The 24436-nt window shown below is 37.5% G+C and overlaps 1 protein-coding gene across 11 annotated transcripts in view; it reads right to left on the bottom strand.

The window, feature by feature from the left end:
* IKZF3 (IKAROS family zinc finger 3) overlaps positions 1-24436 on the bottom strand; it is an 87362-nt gene that overhangs the window by 19384 nt on the left and 43542 nt on the right. For 4 of the 11 annotated variants that reach the window (XM_023652591.2, XM_070227363.1, XM_001497931.6 and 1 more), the window contains exons 4-6: positions 8214-8474; positions 7154-7321; positions 4553-4669 (exon numbers count right to left, since the gene is read on the bottom strand). The exons of 3 other annotated variants lie outside the window; for them this stretch is intronic. In XM_023652591.2, coding sequence (XP_023508359.1) covers positions 4553-4669; positions 7154-7321; positions 8214-8466 — 538 coding nt within the window. In that variant the 5' untranslated portion in view covers positions 8467-8474. Of the gene's footprint in view, positions 1-4552; positions 4670-7153; positions 7322-8213; positions 8475-8830; positions 9053-17207; positions 17370-24436 lie in introns of those variants that run through there. 4 more of the 11 variants (XM_070227366.1, XM_005597443.4, XM_070227364.1 and 1 more) reach the window with 3 other exon arrangements.

Here is a 24436-nt window from a genome sequence, read left to right as displayed (position 1 = left end):
TAAATGATGAAATAGGAAATCCGTTCCTGGGTGGTGTTTGGCAGTTTAATGTTGCAAGGAGTGGGTGTGGGGAATATGGGACAGGGGCAAGGAACAATTTGCACACTTGGTTCAGGAGTGAGCATAGAAGGAGTAGGACTGTAATTCTGGATCAATTCCCCTTGATGTCACTTGCCTACTCTATAGTAGATATACCAACTTTCATTAGCAAAATGGTTTTAAAGACATGTTGAAAAAATAAATAAAACTTATAGGAAGTCATAATTACAGAATAGGTTACTACCTTTAATCTCTGCACAAGTCTTAATAGTTTCTCCGGTTTTTAGTTAACTGTTTCCATGATGCAATTTCTATCTCAAAGTGATTGCAGATTTAACTATGTAATTTGTAGTGTTTTTGTTTTTGTGCAAAATCCTTCATTAGCTCTTGAAGTGTTAAACGGAGCTCAAATAAGAGGCATTGCTTCCTGTCTCTTCTATGGTGTGGTCAGTCAGTAGCTAATAGTGTGTGGAACAACGGGGTGTCACTGTGCAATAAGAATTGTCTAACAAGAGATTGCTATCAAAGACTGAGGCAGGTTCCAACAAAAAAGTTACATAAAACTGTGCCTTTTTGACCAAGTAGAATGAATACTACCTGTGAGATAGTATTGATTTTTAAAAAGAATAATCTGTTGGGAAAACAGACTTTTAAAACATTTTAAACTTTTTCTTTGGACTGATACTTGGTAAAAATATAAGTTTATTCTGAAACTCTCATGCTTGTATTAGCTCAAATGAAACCGTGATAATGCAGATAAAAGGTTTTGACTCCTAGATTCATAAATAAATTTAATTATTCAATTACTTTAAAACTCTCGTTATTGCTAGAACATTGTCATACAAACACATGTCCCGCTCCCAGTACTCATAATTTGTGTGAAAATGAGGCTAAGTGAATCTCTATACCAGCTGTTAGTCCCTTTCTGGAGTAAGGATCAAGCTAATGAGAAAATGAAATCCGTGGTCTTCTATGTTCCTTCTTCTTTTCAGTTATACTCCATTAAGACCACAGAATTGGAGGAGTATCATGATGAGGTCACTGGTGATGTCCGGTGTAGAGACTTGGACTGAAGTAGCAATAGGACATGTGTCTCTATTGGACGTTTGTATTGTACTAATAGACCAAGTGCCCATTCCCTTGTTGGACTGTAAGATCTTCAAGGGCAGGGGCTTAACCTTCACTCATCTTAACAAACAGCTCTGACACAGAGCCTGGCACATAGAGAATCCAACAAATGCTGTCTGAAAAAAACAAAATGATTTTAGCAAGGCCAGAAGTCCTGTTGCCCAACATGGCAGTCTTTTGTAGACTGGTCTCTAGGCCAAGGCCTTTTCATCTCTTCTGCTTCCATAAAGGCCTGCTTCCTGATGGGGGCAGGTTTGTCCCAAGGCTTGGCTCTCACACAAGGCTGCATTTCAATTTACAATAAGCCACTTGATGAACAAGGGCAGCATCCACAGTAGTAATGGAGCATCATCACTTTAAAAGCTAGGGATGAAGAGATAAGATCTACCACTGGGGATATTATATTGGTCAGGCTCAGAATGGAACACTATGTCCAGATAGAGACTCCCAATTTTAAGAAGGAAACAGAAATGGAAACCATATAGAGAGCAGTGGCAATAATTAAAGGATTGGCTTGTGTTAGATTAAACATTCTTTACATTTTGGATTTTAGGCAAAATCATGAGAACTATTTGAAAGAGTACTATATTGACTGACATGCAGTATTTACTATAGTTGATTAAGCTGTGACTTTATACATTTTGTAACCTGAAACCACCATTACAACATATTTGTTTTTAAAGAAAATCAAAACTTGCTGACTTAGTTAACCCTTTATATTTTTGCTGAGACTTAAAGTATGCTGCACATATCTATCAAACCACCCTACGAAATGCAAATTAACTTAACTTCTGTACTTCAGCATTTCCTGAATCACCTCATACCAGTGAAGATACCAAAAATATTTCTTTTGATACTTTCCTAATTTGAAATTCCTTAAAAAAGTTATGGAGATGGAAAGTAAGGTGGTAGGTAACCTTACTTCAAAATCATCAATTTTGAACTTACTGATCATAGAGGGCAGTTTACTGATTTTTTTCCCCCTATTTCCAGGAGAATCAAGACACACATTCATGTATATGTGTATGTCTATTAGTCTGTGTGTTACTATATTTCTTTTGCTAACCAGATAATATATAAGCTTTAAAAATATATAGCTAATAAAGTCATATTTTCTAAAAGTAGAAAAAACCCAAATGTCCATTAACTAATGAATGGATAAATAAAATGTGATAAATCCATATAATGAAATATTATTTGGCCATAGAAAGGAATAAAGTGCTGATACACACTACCATATGGACAAACCATGAAAACATTACACTAAGTGAAAGAAGCCAGATATAAAAGGCCACATATTGTACGATTCTTTTTACATGAATGTTCAGAATAGGCAAATTCATAGAGATAGGAAGTAGATTAGTGGTTTCCAGGGGCTGGAGAGACAGGGAATGAGGACTGACTGCTAATGGGCACAGAGTTTTTCTTGGGGGTGACAAAAATGTCATGGAATTAGATAGTGGTGATGGTTGTATAAATTTGTGAATACATTTAAAACTACTGAATTGTACACTAAAGGGTGAATTTTATGGTGTATGAGTTATAATCTCAATACATTTTTGAAAACAAAAAATTATAGCTAATCATGAAAACAACGAAAAGTTCTAATTTGATTTTACTGAAATGATTTTTAAGTCACTGAAGTTTTGATGAGTCTCAATTTCCTCACCTCTAAAATGAGGAGGTAGGATTAGATGCTCTCTTTAACCCTTCTAGTTTTACATGTTAATGATTCTATTTGGAATATAATAGATTTCCATAACCTTGGAATTTCTCACAGTAAGAGGTTGGTCTACTGTCTGAAATATGGAACTGCAGGTAAAGATGCCCAAGTATTGCCTGACTGACCTTAAGCATATTGCTTAAGATGTCAAAACCCGTTTTAGGTTTTTTTTTTTGAAAGAGAGTAAACATTTCTCTTTAGAAATAAGGAGGAAATCCAACTCCTTGATAAAACCAAAGATGCCATCAGGATAAAAAGCAGAAGCACTGCAAACCAACGGAATTCAGTTGGCCAGCTCCTAACACCATAAAATAGGCTTTATCTAAAACAAAAGTTTCCTCTCACTCAAAACTGGTACAGTTAAACTACTCATGATTTCCACTGCATTTTTCCTGAGTTTCACATTATTTCTGTCATATTTTTGTAATCTTTCTGCTTTAGAATGTTCAAACTATTCAAGCGCAACTACTTTTGTCAAACATCAAATCCCATGAGGATTTGTACCTACTCTAAACAAGCAACTGGTTCAAGTAACCAAATAAAAATGTGTGACAATTCAAGCTGCAGAACCAAACTGATGGTCAACTGGATAGGACAAAGGACAACAGCCGAGATGTGACACAAAAAAGTTTCAGGTTGTTTCAACTAATAATGAAAAATAAATAAAACACAATTGATAGATGGAAAGACATCTAGTGTTTCAACCAGTTGCCATTCAGTATATAATTCAAAATACTGAACAAAATATGAAACTCCAAAACCCAAATATAAGCATCACAATAAATCATATGAGTAGACAAGTATATGACTTTTGGGCCTTGTGCAAAAAAATCGTTGTGGTTTTAATAAACTCTGCCCTAGCCACGCCTCAAGCTCCTCTACCCTCCATCTTTGCCATTTCAGTTAATGACAACTGCATTCCTCATCACATCCCACATCAATCTGTTAGGAAATACTGTCGGCTCTATCTTTATACACAGAATTAGAACACTTCTCACCACCTCTACCACAACCAACACACAATCTTCTATTGTTTGTATTATTGCAATGGCTTTCTAACTGGATGCCCCAATTTTTTATCTTTCCCCCAAAACAATCTATTCTTAATAGCAAGTAGAGTGATTCTTTTCAAATAAGAAGTCCAATCATGTCACCTCTCTGTTCAAAACCCTCTAAAGATTTTCAATTTCACTCAAAGTAAAAGCCAGTCTTTACAATGACCTATAAGGCCTGGTAAGGCCTGGTTTTCCATTTTCTCTCTGGCCTCACATCCATTACTCACTCACTCTGCTCCAGCCACACAGGACTATTTACACTTCTTCAAACTCAAGCCCCAGGGCCTTTGCACTTGCTATTTCCTAGTTATCTGTAGGGCTCTCTCCTCACCCCTGTAAGTCTGTTAAAAAGTCACCTCATTGAAACCTTCCCTGACTTACCCTCCATCCCTAGTACCTGCTTTGTTTTTCTCAGTAGCACTTACTACCTTCCAATACACTGTATAAATTACTTATTTACTTTGTTTATGGTCTGTCTTTCTTTATTAAAATATAAACTCCATGAGGGCAGGATTTTTTTGTCTTTTTATTCACTACTATTTAGTCCACCACCTAGAACAGTGGATGCTCACTAAATGTATGTGGAATGAGTGTTGTATGAACTCACCAGTCTCACCCAGGTCAGTGCTCTGAAGAAATGTACGGCAGCGTTCCTTGTGCTCCTCAAGGGAACTTCTCTGCTTGTAACTCCTTCCGCAAAACTCACATTTATAGGGTTTCTCAACTATAAGGAGAGCACAAAGGGGCACTCAGTGACCCTCAGGGTTTATAGAACAAACGGTGTATTAGGGCTCTGTGAAAACTGTCCATGAGGAATGAGACTGCTGAGAGAAGCCAGAGTATTTGGGTTCTAAACTGAAATAACGTTAAGGTCTACGATTGATTATTATGCTAGACTATTCTCTGAAAGGATAGCCTCCTTTCACAAATGAAAGGATTTAGATTTAATGATTATCACTGAGCACAGTGTTCTGGCTCCAGATCAATCTTGTTTCTTTAGGGAAAAGAATAGGGTATTCTTCAAGGAGGTTAGTGTGGCTTAAGAATGAAATAGGAAGAGATTCTTGTTTTGTGACATCCATCTGGCTGTAAATAAAGAATGCTGCAGTTTGTGGCAGTTAGCCATTCAGCTGGAAACGGATGGCCTTTTTAGAGCATTGACATTTTTGGATAAATTTGGCTCATCCTTGCCAAGTAGCTATAGCAAAGTCTGGGCTAAATCAATAAAAACTGAGATAACCAAGGATATATCTGAATAATAGAAAAAAAAATGAATTGAAAAAATGACTTCATCTTCATTTCTAAGATAAAGCAAAAGTTTCCTCAAAAGTTCATCCATACAATTCAGACCACTTTTACCCTCCCAACTCCTCCAAATGCTTTATTGCTCGAAATATGTAGGTAATAACTTCAACTTTGTGTGCAGGACTGGTCTTTCTGATTTGTTGATAAAGTATTCCTTATGAATTTATCAGAGTTTTAGGGACTGAGATTATTATTTTCTAATCCTCTTGCTCTGTTTAAAACAGACCCTTTGGGACGTAAAGCACTAAAAGATCCATATAGAACCCCAAATTAAAATAAATAAAGGTGTGCTAGGGCTAAAAATGTTAAGTTTCTGTATAAATTGGGGTCCTCTAGAATCTGTCTTAAAAATGACTACTATTGTTGGATCTTACTTGAAAAAAGCAACAGAAGCAAACTATTCTAATTTTTTGGACCAAACTCAGCCTTAATTCATTACTTTGAACTTGAGCTGTAAAAGAAACCCTTCTTTGGCCACTTATGATCTCTCATAGTAGGTTTTGTTGGGGCTGACTTGTTTAATCCTTACTCTCTGAATTGTGACCAGTTGCGGGTTTGGGGCTGGGTTTTAGTCAAAGCAGTACGTGGATTAACAAAAAAACAAACCTTTTTTTTTTTCTTCAATTAAAATTTCGTCAGATAACATCAAGAACATGAGGTCCCAAATTTGAAAATAAACTCAGTTTTATTTTTCTAGAAGGGAAATTCTAAATGTTGAAAAAAAATTTATTATCTTGCTTGGTCAAAATAAGGAGTAAAAACAGCAAGACAGAACATAGCTTTTTATGAATTCTTACTGCTGCTCATCTTTTAGAGATTAAAAATAAATAGGCTGATCAAGAAGAAAGTTGGGTTTAAGAAATTTAGCCCATCCACACCTAAAACTAATACAATGTTATATGGTCAATTATATTTCAATTTTAAAAACCCAGAAATTTATCCCAGAATGGCCAAAAAACTCCCCAAATTTAGCCCAGAATGGTCAAAAGTAACTCTCTAATAATGATTTAACCCAAGTTTACAGGGTTTTTTTTTCTTCTCCCCAAAGCCCCCCAGTACGCAGTTGTATATTTCTAGTTGTAGGTCCTTCTGGTTGTGGAATGTGGGCCGCCACCTCAGCATGGCTTGATGAGCGATGCCATGAACTGGTGAAACCCTGGGCTGAGGAAGCAGAGCACTCGAACTTAACCACTCACCCACGGAGCCAGTCCCATCCCAGTTAACAGTTTTATATAATTTACAAACTGTACAGTATTTGCTTGTCTAGACTTTTGAATGAAAAATGTGTGTGTGTTTTTAGAAAAATAATCTTTTTCTTTTTTGTGGAGAAGATTAGCCCTGAGCTAACTACTGCTAATCCTCCTCTTTTTGCTGAGGAAGACTGGCCCTGAGCTAACATCCATGCCCATCTTCCTCTACTTTACACGTGGGACGCCTACCACAGCATGGCTTTTGCCAAGTGGTGCCATGTCCGCACCCGGGATCTGAACCGGCGAACCCTGGGCAGTTGAGAAGCAGAACGTGCGAATTTAACTGCTGTGCCACCAGCCCAGCCCCCTAGAAAAATAATCTTTTAATAAAGTTTACTATAAGAAAATACTGATGGCTATAATTTCTTCACAAAAACTAAAAAGGCGTTTTTATAGAGCAGGCTTTTCCTGTCTGACTGTGTTGTTCTCTAGGGGAGCAAGGATGGTAAGGAGATGATCATCCCCATTGAGCCAGACGGAGAGCAATTAATGCCTTAATGGAGTGTAATTAGCCCTAGAGGTCTCTGCTGTTGTAACCCTTCAGAACAGGAATGACAGATGAAAACCTCCAGACTTAACTCTTTCTAGTTTCTGCAACGGGCATGGAGGAACACACATTTACTAGATATGGAATGCTCATTGCTCTCACTTACCAGAATGTGTCCTAAGATGACCTGTGAGTGCATCTCTTCTCTGGCATGCGTAGTTGCAGAGGTGACACTTAAAAGGTTTTTCCCCTGTGTGCAGTTTAATGTGGCGGAGGAGGTTACCTTTCTGAGTAAAAGATGCCCCACACTGATTACACTGGAATGGGCGTTCACCTTTAAAAAGGACAAAAAGGAGATTTCTGATCACCAGCAAGTGGAGAAGCATATGCACAGATTAGCTGCCTCTAGCAAAAGCTCATCGTTTAGACAGTTTCTGTTCATACTGGGATTGGCTGGGAGTTATATTTCAAGGCAAGCATAAGACTTAATGGACTCTTCCCTCTAGAAGAGAAAAAGCACTCCCTAGGCAAGGCTGTTTTAGGCATCATCTTGTCTTGGATCAGAGCAAAGAAACAAGAGTAGCTCTAGAAGTGCTTTCTGGATGTAAGTTTTTACATTACTTAGCATTCCTTTTGAATATAATCTCAGTCTGAAAAAAGAGTCACAGACTCAAGTCCTAATAAAGTATCGAGGGCCAGAAATGCTTCTTTTTAAAGTCTTTATATCAGATTGCAGAAGGAATCTATTGGGCTCAGTAGGATTGTTGTGATTGTATGCATTTCTATAGACTACCTGTTTACTGTCTGAAGATAATTTTTTTAAACTGGTCATAAAAACTACATCCTTTCATCTACCAAATTTGAACCCAATAATGAGATCTGCTTTTTTAAAAGTTATGTAAAAATATATGAAAGATGCCTAAGAAGCAAATCACACAATTCAACTCCTACTTATTAACTCAAGAAAAAAATATTTGGCTGACCTAGAACACTGTGCCCTCTATAGTCTTTGTTTTTATTCATAGCATTTGCAGTATGTTTGCCAAATGCATGGTGAAGCAGGACTAAAAATCACTGGTTAAATGGAAATGGAGAGAAGAGATACATCAGAATTATAGCAAAAATCAGTGAAAGTAATCAAAAGTCACCCCAAATTCCACCACTTCATTTCTCACATGGCTGCATTACGAGAGTTTTCAGAAGAATGGATAAAGGAGACTATTTACCAGTATGGCTCCGCTTATGAACCATTAAGACATTGAAGCTAATGCAGGATAATCCACACACATCGCAGTTCATCTTGCCACTGGTTGGCCTGCTACTATCATACGAGACAACATGTCTTTCCAACTTAATGTTTTCATATTCATTATATTCTCTTGAATAGCTGTAAGGGATTTCAGGCTCTTCTGCATTTCCCATGGGCTCTGGCTTTAAAACATTCTCATCCCTTTCACTGTATTCATCTTTCACTTTCATTGAATCATCTGCAGGGAGGAAAATGCAAGAAATGAACAATGATTGTATTTGGGGCTATCAAAGCAGCTCAAAGAGCAGGGACTCACAACTGACAATGAAATACCAAATGAAGCTAACATAATATTGTACATTTACAAAACAAGAAAACGCCACTAGGATGATTACTCATTATTTGAATTCAGAACCACAGTCAGGGGAAAACACACTCACACGCACACAGAAATAGATGACAGCGTTTTAGGACACCCAGAAAATTAGAGATAACAGATTTTAGCTATGACTGCTCAAAGAAACCATGAAAAAAAACATTTTGCACAACTCTTCTCCAGTACTGGGGGAAAAGAAAGGTTCTCAGATCTAGTACCTTTTTTGGTGGCTGCAGTTAAGAGGCGAGGTGATGTGCTCTTTGGTTTCAAGAAGAAAAAACTGTTTTAATCCTTCAAATGTATCCAATTTAAGTCACTAAGATTGAGAGTTGACTAGTTAATACTGTTTTTCTGATTTTAAGCCATGCTTTGCCTCTTCCCCTTCCATGTATATGAACTGCTAAAAGAGTCTTATCTCTCTCTCTCTCTCTCTCTCTCTCTCTCTCTCTCTCTCTCTCTCGGAACTGATAAAGAGACAACACTGAATGTAGAGGAAGCTGGCAGTACTAGTGAAATACTGTTGAGAAAGATAAAAGGAGAAGTAATTCTTTAACATAACCTTCTAAGGAGTCACTTTCATTGACACAGGTAAATGGAGCTCAACCTAAGCAAGGGAAGGGCACCTATACCCAAGTTAGGGAGGGATGAACTCAAGATCCTAGAATTACAGGACCGGATAGGAGAGGAGCAATTGGCCCAAGTGAGTTGGGTGACCAGGTATTATCTTAAAAAGAGCTGTAACACTCTTAAGCTGAAGAACATAAGAAATGAAGAAGGCAAATTAGGTACTGACACTAACAAAACCCAGACATTTGCCGGCTGTATTAATAATAAACATTCATAAGGAATTTTTCATATACAAAATATGCTGCATAAATGCTTACTTTTTCAAACATTCACTCTTAGAAATTGGAAGTTGTACTTTCCCATGAGGAATCACAAATCAATGGGATTTTAGGGCTGGAAGGGAATTTAGAGATCATCTAATCCAACCCTCTTGTTTTTCATACAGAGATATTCTCAGTGCTTTGTCCGAGGTTACATAGCCAGTTAACAGCAGATGTGTGATTAGAATGCTAAACTTGGATTTGACCTCACACACTAGACTTATAAAGTCTAAGCGGCTTCTTACTAACATATTCCACACTCTCCTACCAATGCATAGACGTTAAAAACCAAAACACTCTGAAAAAAGGGTATTTTAAAAAACTACATCCCTTCCAAAAAACACCAGTAAGCGCAGCTCCTGTTGCCACATAGGAGGAAGTACAACGCAGCTGCGCCTGGCTTGTTACCTTCAACTCAAGTTTCAATTTTCACTTCTATCAAGGTTACCTTTCATCTATATTAACTGTGTTTGCTTAATAGAGCAAGACAGGGCCTAACCACCAACAGAGGAGCCATTGCTGCAACTCTGTTCCACTGCTTCTCACCACGGTTCATGGTTCACAACTTTTCACCCTTTGATTAGAAGAGATGGAGGGCTGTAGGATAAGTCCAACATGTTTCAAACTTGCCCATCCTATGCATCTGGGTTATATATGAATTGATATCCATTTCCTACATGGAAAGAGGTTCATTCCCTTCTTTCTCTGGATAGGTCTTGCCTGCTTTCAGATGGAATTTGTTTGCTTTAAGTGGTTTTCGTTTTTTTTGAATTTTTTTAAGAGAAGGATGCACCTGAGGCTTGTACCCTCCTCCCTTCCTCCATCACTCCAGCTGTGGGTGATATCCCACCAAAGCTTGAGTGCTCTTCAGTTTGCATGTAGGCGTTTAAAAGAACCTCAACGGAAAACTTCAGCTACTGAAAACCAAAAACAGCAGATAGAAAGGGCCAGCAGAAAAGAATCCTTTTCATTTTAGTTATAAAATGTTAATATGAACAGACTCAGGCCATTCTGTGGTCAGTGACAATTAAAAACTAGTAAATCAATGTGTGGGGGTCTTTCTGAAAACACAGGACACAAGAGAGTTGCTCCTTCCCTCAGATTTTGCCTTTAATGGGTCTGACCTAGAACTCAATACTACGTTGACCTGGGTCAAGATAAAATCTTGGCTTTAGTCCTTTAGGACTTAACTGTAGAATAAGAAAGACAGTATCTGAGACCCAGGGCCCTAAGAGAAAGCATGAGAGTCACATGGACAGGGCATTAGGGAAGTTCCTTGTACTTAGTGGACGAAAGAGCTCCTGATACAGTTGTTGGTTTGCCTTTGGAGTCTTACCAGTTTTAGATAAAAGACCTGGATGGCCTCCGTGCATGGTTACTGGGGATCAAAAATTCATTATGATTTACCACATGAATGTAAACAGAGTTGAATATTAGAATACATGAGTATCTAGGATACTAATGAGATTCCTGAGAAATTACTGGATTTAGCACACAGCCTCCAAATATAGTCCACCAAAACTATCAGGAAAGACACTAGTTCGCTCTAATGAAGAAATTCATTCCATCCCTTAGGAGGAAGATTTACTGGAGCAGAGGAAAAGGGGGCATTCTACTTAGTATCCCTTGAAAATATTAATAAACATGTCTAAAATAAAATGTCATCTTTGAATGACAAACTTGCTTCTAATTTATGACTTTTTATTTACAATGGAATCTTCATTCTTCCAGTCTCCAAGTCTAGAAACTGGAATCCTTTTCCTTTCAACCTCTACATCAGGTCTCTAAGACCTCTATTCTATGCCCTCAGGCTCTAAAATTCTCTTTGCAATTTAGTTTAGCCTCTTATCTCATCCTCTCTCAACACTCCTTTCTAGACAGTCTTACTAAAAAAGTAATCTATGCTTACTGCCTCTACATCCTCAAAACTGATGTAAAATTCCATGTAATCTGTCATCTGCCTCCATAATTCACTGAAACTGCTTCCCTGAAGACCATCAACAGTCTCCTGGTTCCTAAATCCAAAGGCCTTTTTTATGCCTCTCTCTCCATCTTCTCTGTAGCGCTTGACCCTACTGACCGCCACTCCTTGTTCTATATTTCTATTTCTTCAGTGAAACTGTACCTCCTTTCCTTACCTTTCTGATGGCTTCTTTCTAGCTCCTTTTCCTCCCTCTGCCTCCTAATCACTGTCCTTAAGCCTCTTTTTTCCTCCCTCTACACCTCCTTCCCTATGGCAATTTCATCCACTCTTCAGGCTTCAACTAGCATTTTATTGATTAGTCCCCAAATATATATCTCCAGGTGTGCTCTCTCTCTCGTTCGTCAATCCTCTATTCCCAAAGGTCTCCTGGGTGTCTTCCCAATTACTCAGGCTAGAATCTTTACAGTCATCTTTCCTTCCTCTTGCTTGCAACCCTCCTTGGTTCTATTTTTGTACCTTCTCTCCAATCTGTTTCTTCTCCCCACTATTTTGCACATCTACTATCCTAAATCTCAGAGCCTCATTAGTTTCTCCAAGATTTACTGTGGTAGCCTCCACATTGTTCTCTCTGCCTCTTCTCTCTCCCCTTTTCAGCTCATCCTGTATACTCTCACCAGCTTGTTTTTCCTAAACTATGGCTCTGGTCATATCATGACCCTGTCAAAATTCTTTCATATTCTCCACTGCCAACAAAATTAAGTCCAAACACAGAAACAAAGAATTTAAAAGACCTTTCAATATCTGACCCCAACTTATCTTTGTAATGTTGATTTTGAATGTTCAGATATCTTTAGCCAAACTAAACAACTTCTAAGTATTCTTGCTTTTATTATTTCTACTGCCTAAAAGGTCTTTCCCCAACTTCGCCACAGGTCTAAATCCTACACGTCCTTTAAGGCCAAACTAATATGCCATTTCCCCCACACTATGCTTTCCTTGATTCTCACAGCTGCAAAATAATTTGTTCCTCCTTTCTCTGAGTTACTTATAAACTTATCTCCTCTCCCATTTGGACATGTAAGCTATCTGAGAGCAGAAGCGACACAGGTTTGTTTTTTTAAACTCAATGTCCCCTATGACACTGTAACCTGGTCTGTAAGACCAGAGGTTGTGTGGTTTTAAAACAGAAATTGGTGGGGGGGGTCTCACAGTAGATCTACTAATCTTGGTGTGGGGACTGGAAATATGCATTAAAAAACATGTTCTCTAGGTAAATTTTATTCATAATGGAGTTTGAGAACCAATGCTCTAGAGTCTGATACAGTGCTCTGCATAAGGTGCATACCCAATAAATACTTAGTACACGAATATGGCACTGCATGAGCCTCCTGAATGGACCACAGTGTATGTGACCTCGATTTTATACTATAACCTGTTGATAGATTAATTATCCCCTAGCACTAAAACCCTTGTTCAGAAACTTTCCATGATTTCATTTTGCTTACAGAATAAAGTCCAAAATCCTTAGTGAAGCATTCAAAGGCCTGTTTAGAACCTGCTCTGAGCCTATCTGATCATTTCATTTCTCACTAGTCTTCTGGAATCATCCTTTTCTCTAGACTAGAAGCTTGATACTCAAAGTGAGGACCTTGGATCAGCAGTTCCAGCATCCCCTGGGAGCCTATTAGAAATGTAGTCTCTTAAGGCCCCACCTCAGACCTACTGGATCAGAATTTGCATTTTAACAAGATACTCAAGGATTCTTATACACATTAAAGTTCGAGAAGCACAGCAGCAATGTAATCACAGTTCTCCAAGTTTCTTTTTCAGTCTTTCCCATACCTAAAATGAATGCCCTTTCCCCATATCAACATTGTATTTAAACTTCCAGATGTTGTTTAAATGCCATTTCTTCCATGCAGTCTACCTTGATACTCTAAACTAGAAACAAATTCTCCTGTTTCTGAGCTCTCTCATACACCTACCTCATTCTACTTTATATTTATCACGATGTCATTAACCTGTACAGATTTACCTTTATATAGCCAATGTGTTCATAAAACGTTACGTGCAAAACCAATAATGTTGGGGACCGGCCCTGTGGCCGAGTGGTTAAGTTCTCATGCTCTGCTTTGGCGGCCCAGGGTTTCGCCAGTTCGGATCCTGGGCGCCGACACGGCACCGCTCCTCAGGCCATGCTGAGGCAGCATCCCATATGCCACAACTAGGACCCACAACTAAAAAAATACACAACTATGTACTGGGGGGGCTTTGGGTAGAAAAAGGAAAAATAAAATCTTTAAAAAACAAAACAAAACAAAAACCAATAATGTTGTCCCACTGACTTACATTATACATTCAGAGATGTTTACCTTCATTTTTCATTGATTTTCAGTTGTCAGTGACTAGCAATGCCTGAACTGTTAATACAGGCAGAAGATATTAAAGATCTGGAGAGAAAAACTTGAATATACTTGAGGAACTGGCTTACAGTATCCTGAAGTTTTTGTAAAGTGAATAAACCTTCTGTAATGCGAATAATCTCCCATTTTAGTCTTGTGAATTCCAGTCTTACAATATGGATCAGGTTTCTTAGACACACAACTTAGATTGCCGCTTAAAAAACTATCAAGAATCTTCATAGGCTCCAGCAATATTTTATTTCTTAAGCCAAGTGGTTGGTCCATGGATGCTTGTTTTGTTACTATTCTTTAAACTATACATGTAACTATATTTGCCTTTTTGTATGTATGATAAATTTCATAATAAAAAATGTTAAAGCCTTCCTGAGTAAATTTTTTATAATTAAACTCATGGAGCAAAGAACATACCAAACCACAAATTGCTGATAAAGGTAATTGCAAAACATTCCCATGGGGGGAAAAAAAGATGTCTAAATTAAATCTAACCCATGAAAATTAGATTAAACTGAACTTCTTTCTAAAGGAGCTACTCTGGGGTACAATTGCTCCCATCTTTGCCTATGTTCTGGAGGCCTCTTAGGAAGATGACACACACTAACAAACACACACCCCCCAGAGAGAATTTTGTAGGCTGAAGAGAACAAAGCCTTGGCTCACTGGGGCTGATGCACATGGTTTCATTTCCTGGGGTGATGGTTATCACATGAAAGGCTTGCACTCCAGAGTAGACATTTTTGGTTTCACCTGAGACACTGCAAAAACAATGGGTCTTGGAAAGGATCCAACATCTAAATCCTTCAGGGGCAATAGCAGTCTCAGCCAACTGTGCCTCAGTTTGTTTTTACAGGCACATAAAATGCTCAGTTGGAGAGAAGAACCTATCAAAGATGGCAAACAGAACAGGCAACTTGGATGTCTTGGATAGCATGTTAGTAGGAATTTCCCAGTTGTAAAAAGGGGTTCTGAATTACCACCCTGAACTATGAGATCTCAGAATCCAATTCAAAGAAGGGCAAAGTTTGGGATAAAGCCTCAAGTTTGCAAGGGATATTGTGAGAAGGGACAAAACAAGATAGAGACTGTTAAACAGGAAAGACACAAAAGGGCGATGTGTTTAAGTGTTTTACAAGGATTGGGGGTCATAACCATGAAATCCTCAGCACATGCAAAAGTCAACTGGATAACAAAGAAGCTTAATCATCTTAATGTGGCATTTTAATGATGCCACTGATTTGCTATGCCAATTCAGAGATAATGAGGCCCTAATGCTACAGATGTTCAGCCAGGCTAAAAGAAAGGGGGGGTGGGCTTTTCTAGCATGCCATTTTCTAACTATCCAATTAAACAAATTGTGAAAGCATCTAAATAGTTTACCAGGTTTTGACAGCTGTTAATAGGATTTAGAAGCTTGAAGCACTAAAGAGCAAAATGGGAGATACATGTATTGTAGGTATTTAGTCTACAGAATTTGTTGCTATCATCCAATATAGCAGGAACAGATTAACTAGAACAATTTTCCTTATAAAATTAACGTCTCTACTCCTTTTCCACAATGGCCTCTTTTTCAAGAATACTGAAATTATGGGTCATTTTCATCTTCTAATTTACATTTTATGTGTAAAGTGAGGAGGGAGAAAAACCAATGATATTTTGAGAAGTAAAGAATAAGAAGTTCCAGTATTTGCTAACCAGTAAAATTATAAAGCTTCAATGAAAACAAAACTTTCGGTCATTGATTTAGTATACGATCCATTATGCTTTCATTCTTCTCTTCTTTTAAAATTTAAAGTGATAGACATCTGGTATTTTTTAAATACCTATTTTAAAATTAATAAAAAAACTGGAAAAGGTGACTCAGATTAATAAGAGATAAAATATCAATGGCAGTGAAATAAGAGATAGCAGTTTGGATACTAGTTGGTTTGGTTTAAGTTCTCACTAAAACATATTCTTATCAGACTTTTAAATTTTCCCTCAAAGAATCTAAACTAGAAATTAGTAAATTATATCACTTCAAATTCAAGAGCTTTAGCACAAAAACATGAAGAAAGTTTTAGTTGCAAAGGAACCAACTTCAATTTTACTAATGAGATTAATCTTTGCCTTATTATCTATCAAATAGCTCATTCACTGCCATAATAATAAAAATAATTTTGTTTAATAATTTCAGTGCAGTTCTTTGCTTCCCCATTAGAACAAGAGATTTATTACTTTTAACTACAGGAATATAGTACATATCAGCAGTAGGCAAGGGTCCAGCTGCTCGGTTGGGCTATGCTCTTCAGATATCATAGGGCCAGGTGAATTCTTTATCTAGAGTTGTGAGGACTGAAGAACACGATGCGTGAAAGTTCATTCTAAATTATAAAGCAGTATACAAATATAAAGTATTTTTTCATTTCTGTCTATTGTAATTATGAACTTTTTCTGTTGATTATTTAACCTATGTAGTATTATATTACTTCATATTTATATTTCTGAGAAATAACCACTATCCATTGAAAAATAACCAATGAAAATACATTTAAAGAGGTTGAGGTTTTAGATGTTGCCTGAACATACTAGAGATAGACTAAAGCATGCACCTGGCAGACATTTCATTTAGAAATCCAGAAGAAAAAACTTTCTTTTCATTCATAATTCCTTTGTATAGAATATCCACTGTATCTTTCTTAACATAATTCAATAATAAAATTTAAAGCATATTAAAATATAATTCTCAGAAAAATTCAAAACACATCATCCAAATATAATTAAATTGGCTAAAAACATTCTGTCACAACATCAAACTCAGAATCACAGGTAAGGGAAAGAATGAAAATGGCTATAGTCTATATCCAGAGCAGAAGTAGTTCTTGGTATACACAGTATGTGTTGTGTTATATGACAGTTAACATGTTTGTTTCCCATATAGACTAGGAGTATCTTCAAGGCAGAGGCCAGGTTTTAATAATATTTGTGTCCCCAGAACCTTTCAGAGAGCCCACTTACTATAGGCATTGAATGAATGAACAAATGAATAAATGAATTCATTCCTTGGGCAGCCTGAACAAATTTAATGATAATAAGAAGGCCAGGTAGGGAAGAAGTAATAAGTCAATTTGCTGTACCACTCCCCACTTGTCTACAACTTCCTGAAGCTGACCTGTAGCATGCAGAGTTTCTCCTCATGCTCCATCAGAGAAAAGCCCAAGTCCCACAGTGATGACCAGTTCTCCAGTTGACTTCTTTGCCCACTGTGGTCTGGCTTCTGCCCCTCCTATTCCACCACTTAGCAACAGGATGCCACTGACCAGTCCCTGCTTCTTGAACCTCTTCCCTGAGCTCTATTCACACCTGGTTCTTTTCCTACATCACTTACTTATTTCCTCTGTTTACTCCTCTTTCTCTGTCTCCTAGTTGTGAATGGTCTTCAGGGGCCTATTTCTTGACCCTTCTTTTTTTTTCACTTGACATATTCTCTTGATCCAACTTTTTGTTGTTGATGACTCCCAAATCTGTATTTCCAGCCTAGTCCTCCCTGCTGAAACCAAGAGATACTTCCAATCACTTCTTGGATTTCTTAAACTTGTTTCACACGCAACAAGTTTCAACCTAGCTCATTATTTCTCTCCTTTTTGCTTCCTTTCTAAGTCTGCTCCTCTTATGGCATTCCCCACTTTCCCCTCTACATACATAGTGGCTGCTTAATGTCAATGTCTATAAATTATTCCATTTGCACTCTTAACATTTAGCAATGTGCTTGGCACACGCTTCAGCAGCTGCTTACCAAATGAACAAAAAGAAGAAAGGAAAGAAGGCAAGAAGGAAGGAAGGCATGAAAAATTACTGTGTTCTTTGCTTCAAGTACAAAATTAAGGTTGGAGATGTCTTAAAAAAATTGCACAGATTGTAATTTTGCCTAAGGCTAGCATATTAGGTCACAGCAGAGGAACACAATAAATTGTAATTCTAACTTAAGGTATATCAACCAGACCCTAAGGGTGTAAAGGATTCTTGGAAGAGAGGGAAATGAGTATAAGGATTGAGTATGAGAAGATTCATGCTCTTTTTAAGATTAAATTAATTAAAACAAAACATGTACAAAATAATATAAAATTTACCATCTGCTACATATTATTTGGACTTTTTTTCCTCTCTGCTTCCTCCATTCTCCTCTCTCTGCTTTTCAAATAGTGGAATCAGAGCACTGAGAAACATGGAGGAAACTCAGCACTGACTTGTCCTAGGTTAATGTACAACATTAAAAGCACATAAGGGAATAAGCTATCTTGTCACTGGAACATGCTTGTCCCTGGGGGAAAAGTACAACAACTGCTTAACAGCTGCCCAGTAACATACTTCAAGGCTGCAAGCAAAGATGCATCCTAGCTCGACCAGAACCTGTGCAGGAAATATTGTCTGGCAGAATAAAACTAGGATGGAATCTAGCCAAGAAACTAGAGTACACGCCCATTTCTACTTCAAAAGGCAACTTCTAATGATCACAAAGCCAGCCGCGGTGGTCTAGTAGCTAAGATTCAGCACTCTCACCACTGTGGCCCAGGTTCGTGACCTGGTCAGGGAACTGCACCACCCGTTAGTCAGTTGTTATACTGTGGTGGCTGTGTGTTGCTGTGCTGCTAAAAGCTATGCCACCGATATTTCAATCGATATTTCAAGCTATGACATTGACATGTCACCCATGGTGGACAAGGTTCAGCAGAGCTTCCAGACTAAGAAAGACTAAGAGGAAGGAACTGGCCAGTAACTTTTGAAAAATTTGGCCATGAAAACCCTATGAAGAACAGTGGAGCATGCTGGAAGATGAGAGGGATGCAGGGTTCCGCTGGTCACTAGGAGTCAGAATCAACTTGACGGCACTAACAACAAATGATCACAAATAGAGAGGTTTCTACTAATAGTATTCCAAATTGCACATCAGAATGGGTATTGATAATTATAAGGAAGGGACAATGTGGTATTTCATTCTCATTCTGTCCACTGAAAATAGATTTGAATGTCTTTTTGTTTTTTTAAGTTCTGATGAAAGAGCAAAGGCTTTGGAGTGAGACAGAGTCTAAGTTCAAGTTGTACTAACTAGCTATATGATCTCAGCAAGTCACTAGATTTCTGTGAATTTTCTCATTTTGCAATGATGGTAATATCTACACCTAACAGGGTTGTTACAGCAATTAAATTAGGCAAAATAATGCACAGAAAGACCTAACGTGGTAGCTGACACACAATATCCTCATGACCTTGGGTTAGGCAAAGATTGCCTAGATATGATACCAAACATGATGCATAAATGAAAGTATCTTACAACTCAATAATAACACAAATAACCCAATTAACAAATGTGAAAAAGATGCGAATTGACATTTCACCAAAGAAATTATACAAATGAACAACAGGAAAATGAAAAGATGCTCAGCATCATTAGTTATTAGAGAAATGCAAATTAAAACCACTTCACACCCACTAGAATGGCTAGCATCAAAAAGACAGAGAACAGTGAGTGTTGGTGAGAACGTGGAGAAAATGGAACCCTAATATGTTGCTAGTGGGAACGTCAAATGGTGCAGCCATTTGGACAAAAGTTTAGCAGTATAGTAGGCAGCCTTCTAAAATGGCTCCCAATGATCCCTGACTCCTAGTATTCATATCATTGTAGGCTGGCCCTAGATGATTTGCTTCTAATTAAAAGAACATAGTAAAAGTGATAGAAAATCACTCCTATCATGAGATTATAAAAGACTGTGACTTTCATCTTCTTCTCATTTTCTCTCTCTGGTGCTTCGCATGTGCTCTTTTGATGAAGTGGAAGAAACTAGAGAGTCCACATGGCAAGGAACTGAAGGTAGTTTCCAGCCAACTAACAGTCAGGAAATGAGGCCCTTAGTCCAACAACCCTCAAGGAACTGAATTCTGACAATCACATGAGTGAGTTTGCAAGTTGAACCTTCCCTACTCAAGCCTTCAGATGAGACCACAGTCCATGTCAATGACTTGATTGCAGCCTTGTGAGAGACTCTGAAGCAGAGGACTCAGATAAGCTGTGCCTGTATTCCTGAGATAACAAATTTGTATTGTCTTAAGCTGCTAAGGTTTGCGGTAATTTGTTATAGAGTAATCGATAACTAATATAAATAATTTCTTATAAAATTAAACATAATTTACCACACAACCCAGCAATTTCACTCCTAGGTATTTACCTAAAAGAAATGAAAACATATGTTCATACAAAGACTTGTACACAAATATTCACAGCAGGATTATTCCTAACAGCCCAAAAATGGAAACAGATGGTGAATCAGAATGTCATCAATTGGTGAATTGATTAAAAAAATGTACTTTATCAATACAATAGAATACTATTCAGAAACAAAGAGAAACAAGTATTGATACATACAATAACATGGATAAACTTAAAAAATATTATGCTAAGTGAAAGAAACCAGAAGCAAAAGACTACATATTGTATTATTCCTTTTATATGAGACATCCAGAAATGGTAAATCTAGAGAGACAGAAATCAGATTAGTGATTGGCTGGGGCTGGGGGTAAGAATGGGAATTGACTAAAAACAGGTACAAGAGATTTTTTAGGGTCACAGAAATGTTCTAAAACAAAGTGCTAGTTGCACAACTCTGTACATTTACTAAAAATCATTGAATTGAACACTTAAAGGTATGTAAATTATAACCAGACTAAAGCTGTTTTTTAAAAAAGAACTTTATAAGGATTTTTAAAAAACAAAAAACCAACAACTGATGGCTAGCTACACTAATACTGACCCTGTCTCAGGAGTGGAGAGTTTAGCTACTCATTCACAAACTATTACAAGCAGCATTGTGACAAGTGTAGATTTTGAACTATGATTAATCCTCATAAGACTATCTTTAACTCCCTTTGTTTCTGTGCAACTAATTTCATGCCCTTTGCAAAGAAATTATTAAGTGTTGAGTTAAAAAACACAAGGTACATCTGCGACTTGGCAATAGAAAAGGAGGCTAAAACAAACAACAGTTGGCCTCATAAGACATCTCCCATATTAATTAATTTATTATCAACTTTATTTGATAGGTAACTACTGACTTTTGGTCTTTATAAATTGTGTTAAAATCTATAAAGATACAGGTTTTCTAATTGTATTACTTCTTTGTCATATTTTGTGCTTTTACGTCTTTTTATGTTTCATTTTCAGTTCTGTTAATAATTTAGTGTGCTTTACTAGGCTATGATTATTAATTAATTAACAAGCACTATCCTGACTACAAGTCAGCAGTGTTTGTATGAAGCATATGAGGAAGCTCTCTGAGGGTTCACTCAGGGGTGTGAGAGTTTAGTTTTCCCATAAGAAAATAAGACAATAAAGAATTATCTTGTCTATATAGCCTCAGAGAGAGAACTAACACAACTCAAAGGGCTAGAACCAGAAAATCAAGATGATGATGAGTAAGGAATAGTTCATATAAAAATGCCAGAAATAGTTCTGGGCTCCAAGCAACGAAGACAGGTAATACAGGTACATTAGTTGTGTCCAAGTTTTGGTGGATGAAAAGTATGGCCATAAGCCTAGACTGACCTAAGAGAAGCTAATAAAGAGCCTTTCCTGGGGCCGCTCCATGGCCGAGTGGTTAAGTTCGTGCGCTCCGCTGCAGCGGCCCAGGGTTCAGATCCTGGGTGCCGACATGGCACCGCTCGTCAGGCCACGTTGAGGTGGCATCCCACATCCCACAACTAGAAGGACCTGCAACTAAGATATACAACTGTGTACAGGGCGAGGTTTGGGGAGATAAAGCAGAAAAAAAAAAAAAGATTGGCAACAGTTGTTAACCCAGGTGCCAATCCTTAAAAAAAGAAAAAAAGAAATGGTGAGTTGTGGGAAAAAAAAAAAAAGAGCCTTTCCTACATTCTCTAGGGCTGCTATAAACTTCCTGGAGGGGTAACAAAGGCATGACTGGGATTTCTGCTTCTGTAGACACAGGTGCAGAAAAGGCTGGTTCTAACAAATCTTGTGAATGTTTTTAATGCCACCAGACTGACTAATATAGCGAAATATCTACTACAATCCCATTTTTACTTATTTGGTTGACATAATTAACAAATCTATTAAGGGTAAGGTCACAAGTTACTTTTAATTATTAAACCATGGGTCTCCATATGCTACTGTTTAGACAGCATTACCCACTGCAGAATATACTTTTCAAGACTGTCATTCCTGCAACCTCAAATCTAGATCCACTTGCAGTCAGTTTAAAAGCAGATTCCAACCAGGCAGCGGAATGAGAAAACATCTGGACCTACCAGTCAGAATGAGAAAGGTCACATGTTAAATCCAGATAATCTTGTTTATTGGTGTTTGAAGGTTATACACCAAGGGCTGGATTACCAGGGTCTTCCTTTAGGCCTGGCTCTGACATCTTCATTCATCTGCTGTGTGTGACACTTTAAAGTCCAAACATTTAAAATACTGTGTTGTCAGTCACTTCCAAATGTAATCTTCCTAATTCTAAGCCTGAATACTATGTCAACCTATCACTAGTCTGCTGAGTATTAGCTGCTGGAAGAAACCACATAACAGAATGGTCAGGGGCAGATGATGTCTATTCTTTTACAAACTGTTTTCCAAATTGCCATCCAGCATTTTTCTACAGATGAAGCATCTGCAACTTTCCCTATCCAAATTAAGAAAAAGGAAAGGCCTTTGAATAAGCAAGGAATAAAATTAAAAGATCACCCCAGGATAGTTCAGGGTGGTGATGAAGAAAGGAATATTGTGCCTATTTCATGATTTTTCATAATTAGTATATATTATTTGATATACATTCAGAACTGAATCAAAATTGTTTATGTTGGAAGCAATTCTGCCGTCCCTTACATATGAAACTATTGCAAAAACAGCAAAATCAAGAAGCCTTAAGACCTTATACACTTTGGTCAGGGCTTTTTAATCTTTTCTGGGTTGTGGAGCTCTTTGAGAACTATACCCTTTACCTAAAAAAATGTACACATGCCCATAAACACAAAATTTCACATAGTTTTGAGAGGTTCCTCAAACCCTGAGATCTCAGGTTGAGAATCTTTGTATTAGGCCTTTAAATAGGCTCAGGCTTAAACTGAAGACTCTTCCATGCTACACTTTATATACTTTATACGACAGTGGACAGCCTTCCAATTTTTTGCTCAAGTACTCTCAAAAGAATTTTGAAAAATTATGTTTCTCCCTTATATATAGTGGACATTCTGTGAATATTAAGATCACATTGACAATTTTTCACCATGATTAAAAAAAAAAATTTTTTTTAAAGATTGGCACCTGAGCTAACAACTGTTGCCAATCTTCTTTTTTTCTTTTTTTCTTTCTGCTTTTTCTCCCCAAATCCCCCCAGTATATAGTTGTCTATTTTAGTTGTGGGTCCTTCTAGTTCTGGTACATGGGATGCCGCCTCAATCTGGCCTGATGAGCGGTGCCATGTCCGTGCCCAGGATCCGAACCAGCAAAACCCTGGGCCCCCGTAGCAGAGTGCACAAACTTAATCACTCGGCCACAGGGCCGGCCCCCAAAAAATTTTTAAACAAAAGCACACTTTTTGTTTATTGTAAATAATGATGGTTAAAACTGTTATTGCTGCCTTTCAAATGTATCTAATGGAATATAAGTACTAGTGATTTGATTTACTCCATTAGAAATTTAAAAATACATAAATTTTTTTTAAAAGTCAGAAATTGTCTCCCTGAACTTCTATTTGCATTTTGCTTTCCCCACAGAATTTCGTCCTTTTGTACTATTCCTTTATGCTTGAGTTTCCTATTGCTCATCCTATCATGTGTCTCTACAACAACATCTATATGTACATATATAAATAAAATATTTTTATTAGCATGAAGTGCTATGTGTTAAAAAATTTCTTCTAGATCAAGTTATCACTACAATTATTAGCACACAATTGATGAAAACAATATAGGTATATTACAAATCTTGATCAATAATTGTTAAGCATAAATAGAAAAATTTGTTGGGAACGTATCTTTTAATAAGATGGATCGAGGAGATGCATTCATGAAAGTTTGATTAAAGAAATTATCTAGGGGCCGGCCCAGTGGCACAGGGGTTAAGTTCGCACATTCCGCTTCTTGGCGGCCTGGGGTTCGCCGGTTCGGATCCTGGGTGCTGACATGGAACTGACTGGCAAAAACGTCATGATGTGGTAGGTGTCCCACGTATATAGTACAGGAAATGGGCAAGGATGTTAGCTCAGGGCCAGTCTTCCTCAGCAAAAAGAGGAGGATTGGCAGTAGTTAGCTCAGGGCTGATCTTCCTCAAAAAAAAAAAAAGAAAAGAAATTATCTAATTGACCCTTTGTTTGGTGTCCTGGAAGTATTTACACCTTAGGGCAAAAAAGTAAGAATTGAGATGGGTGAAAGATGTGCCTTTCTTTTAGAAAGTAGAGAAGGATCATTGTAAAAGGGGAGATGGGAAAGAAGAACTTCAACTACAGCAGTCTTAAAGGGTAGATCATTTTTAGGAAAGAGAACATACTGTAGTTGAAGATTGGAAATTGATTCTCTTAAAATTATCCACACCTATGTAATCCTTGGAAA

The sequence above is a fragment of the Equus caballus genome, chromosome 11 (genome assembly GCF_041296265.1).
Source record: "Equus caballus isolate H_3958 breed thoroughbred chromosome 11, TB-T2T, whole genome shotgun sequence".
Taxonomy (NCBI): Eukaryota; Metazoa; Chordata; class Mammalia; order Perissodactyla; family Equidae; genus Equus; species Equus caballus.
Note: the sequence above shows the minus strand (reverse complement) of the source record. Positions and strands in the feature narration are given on the sequence as shown.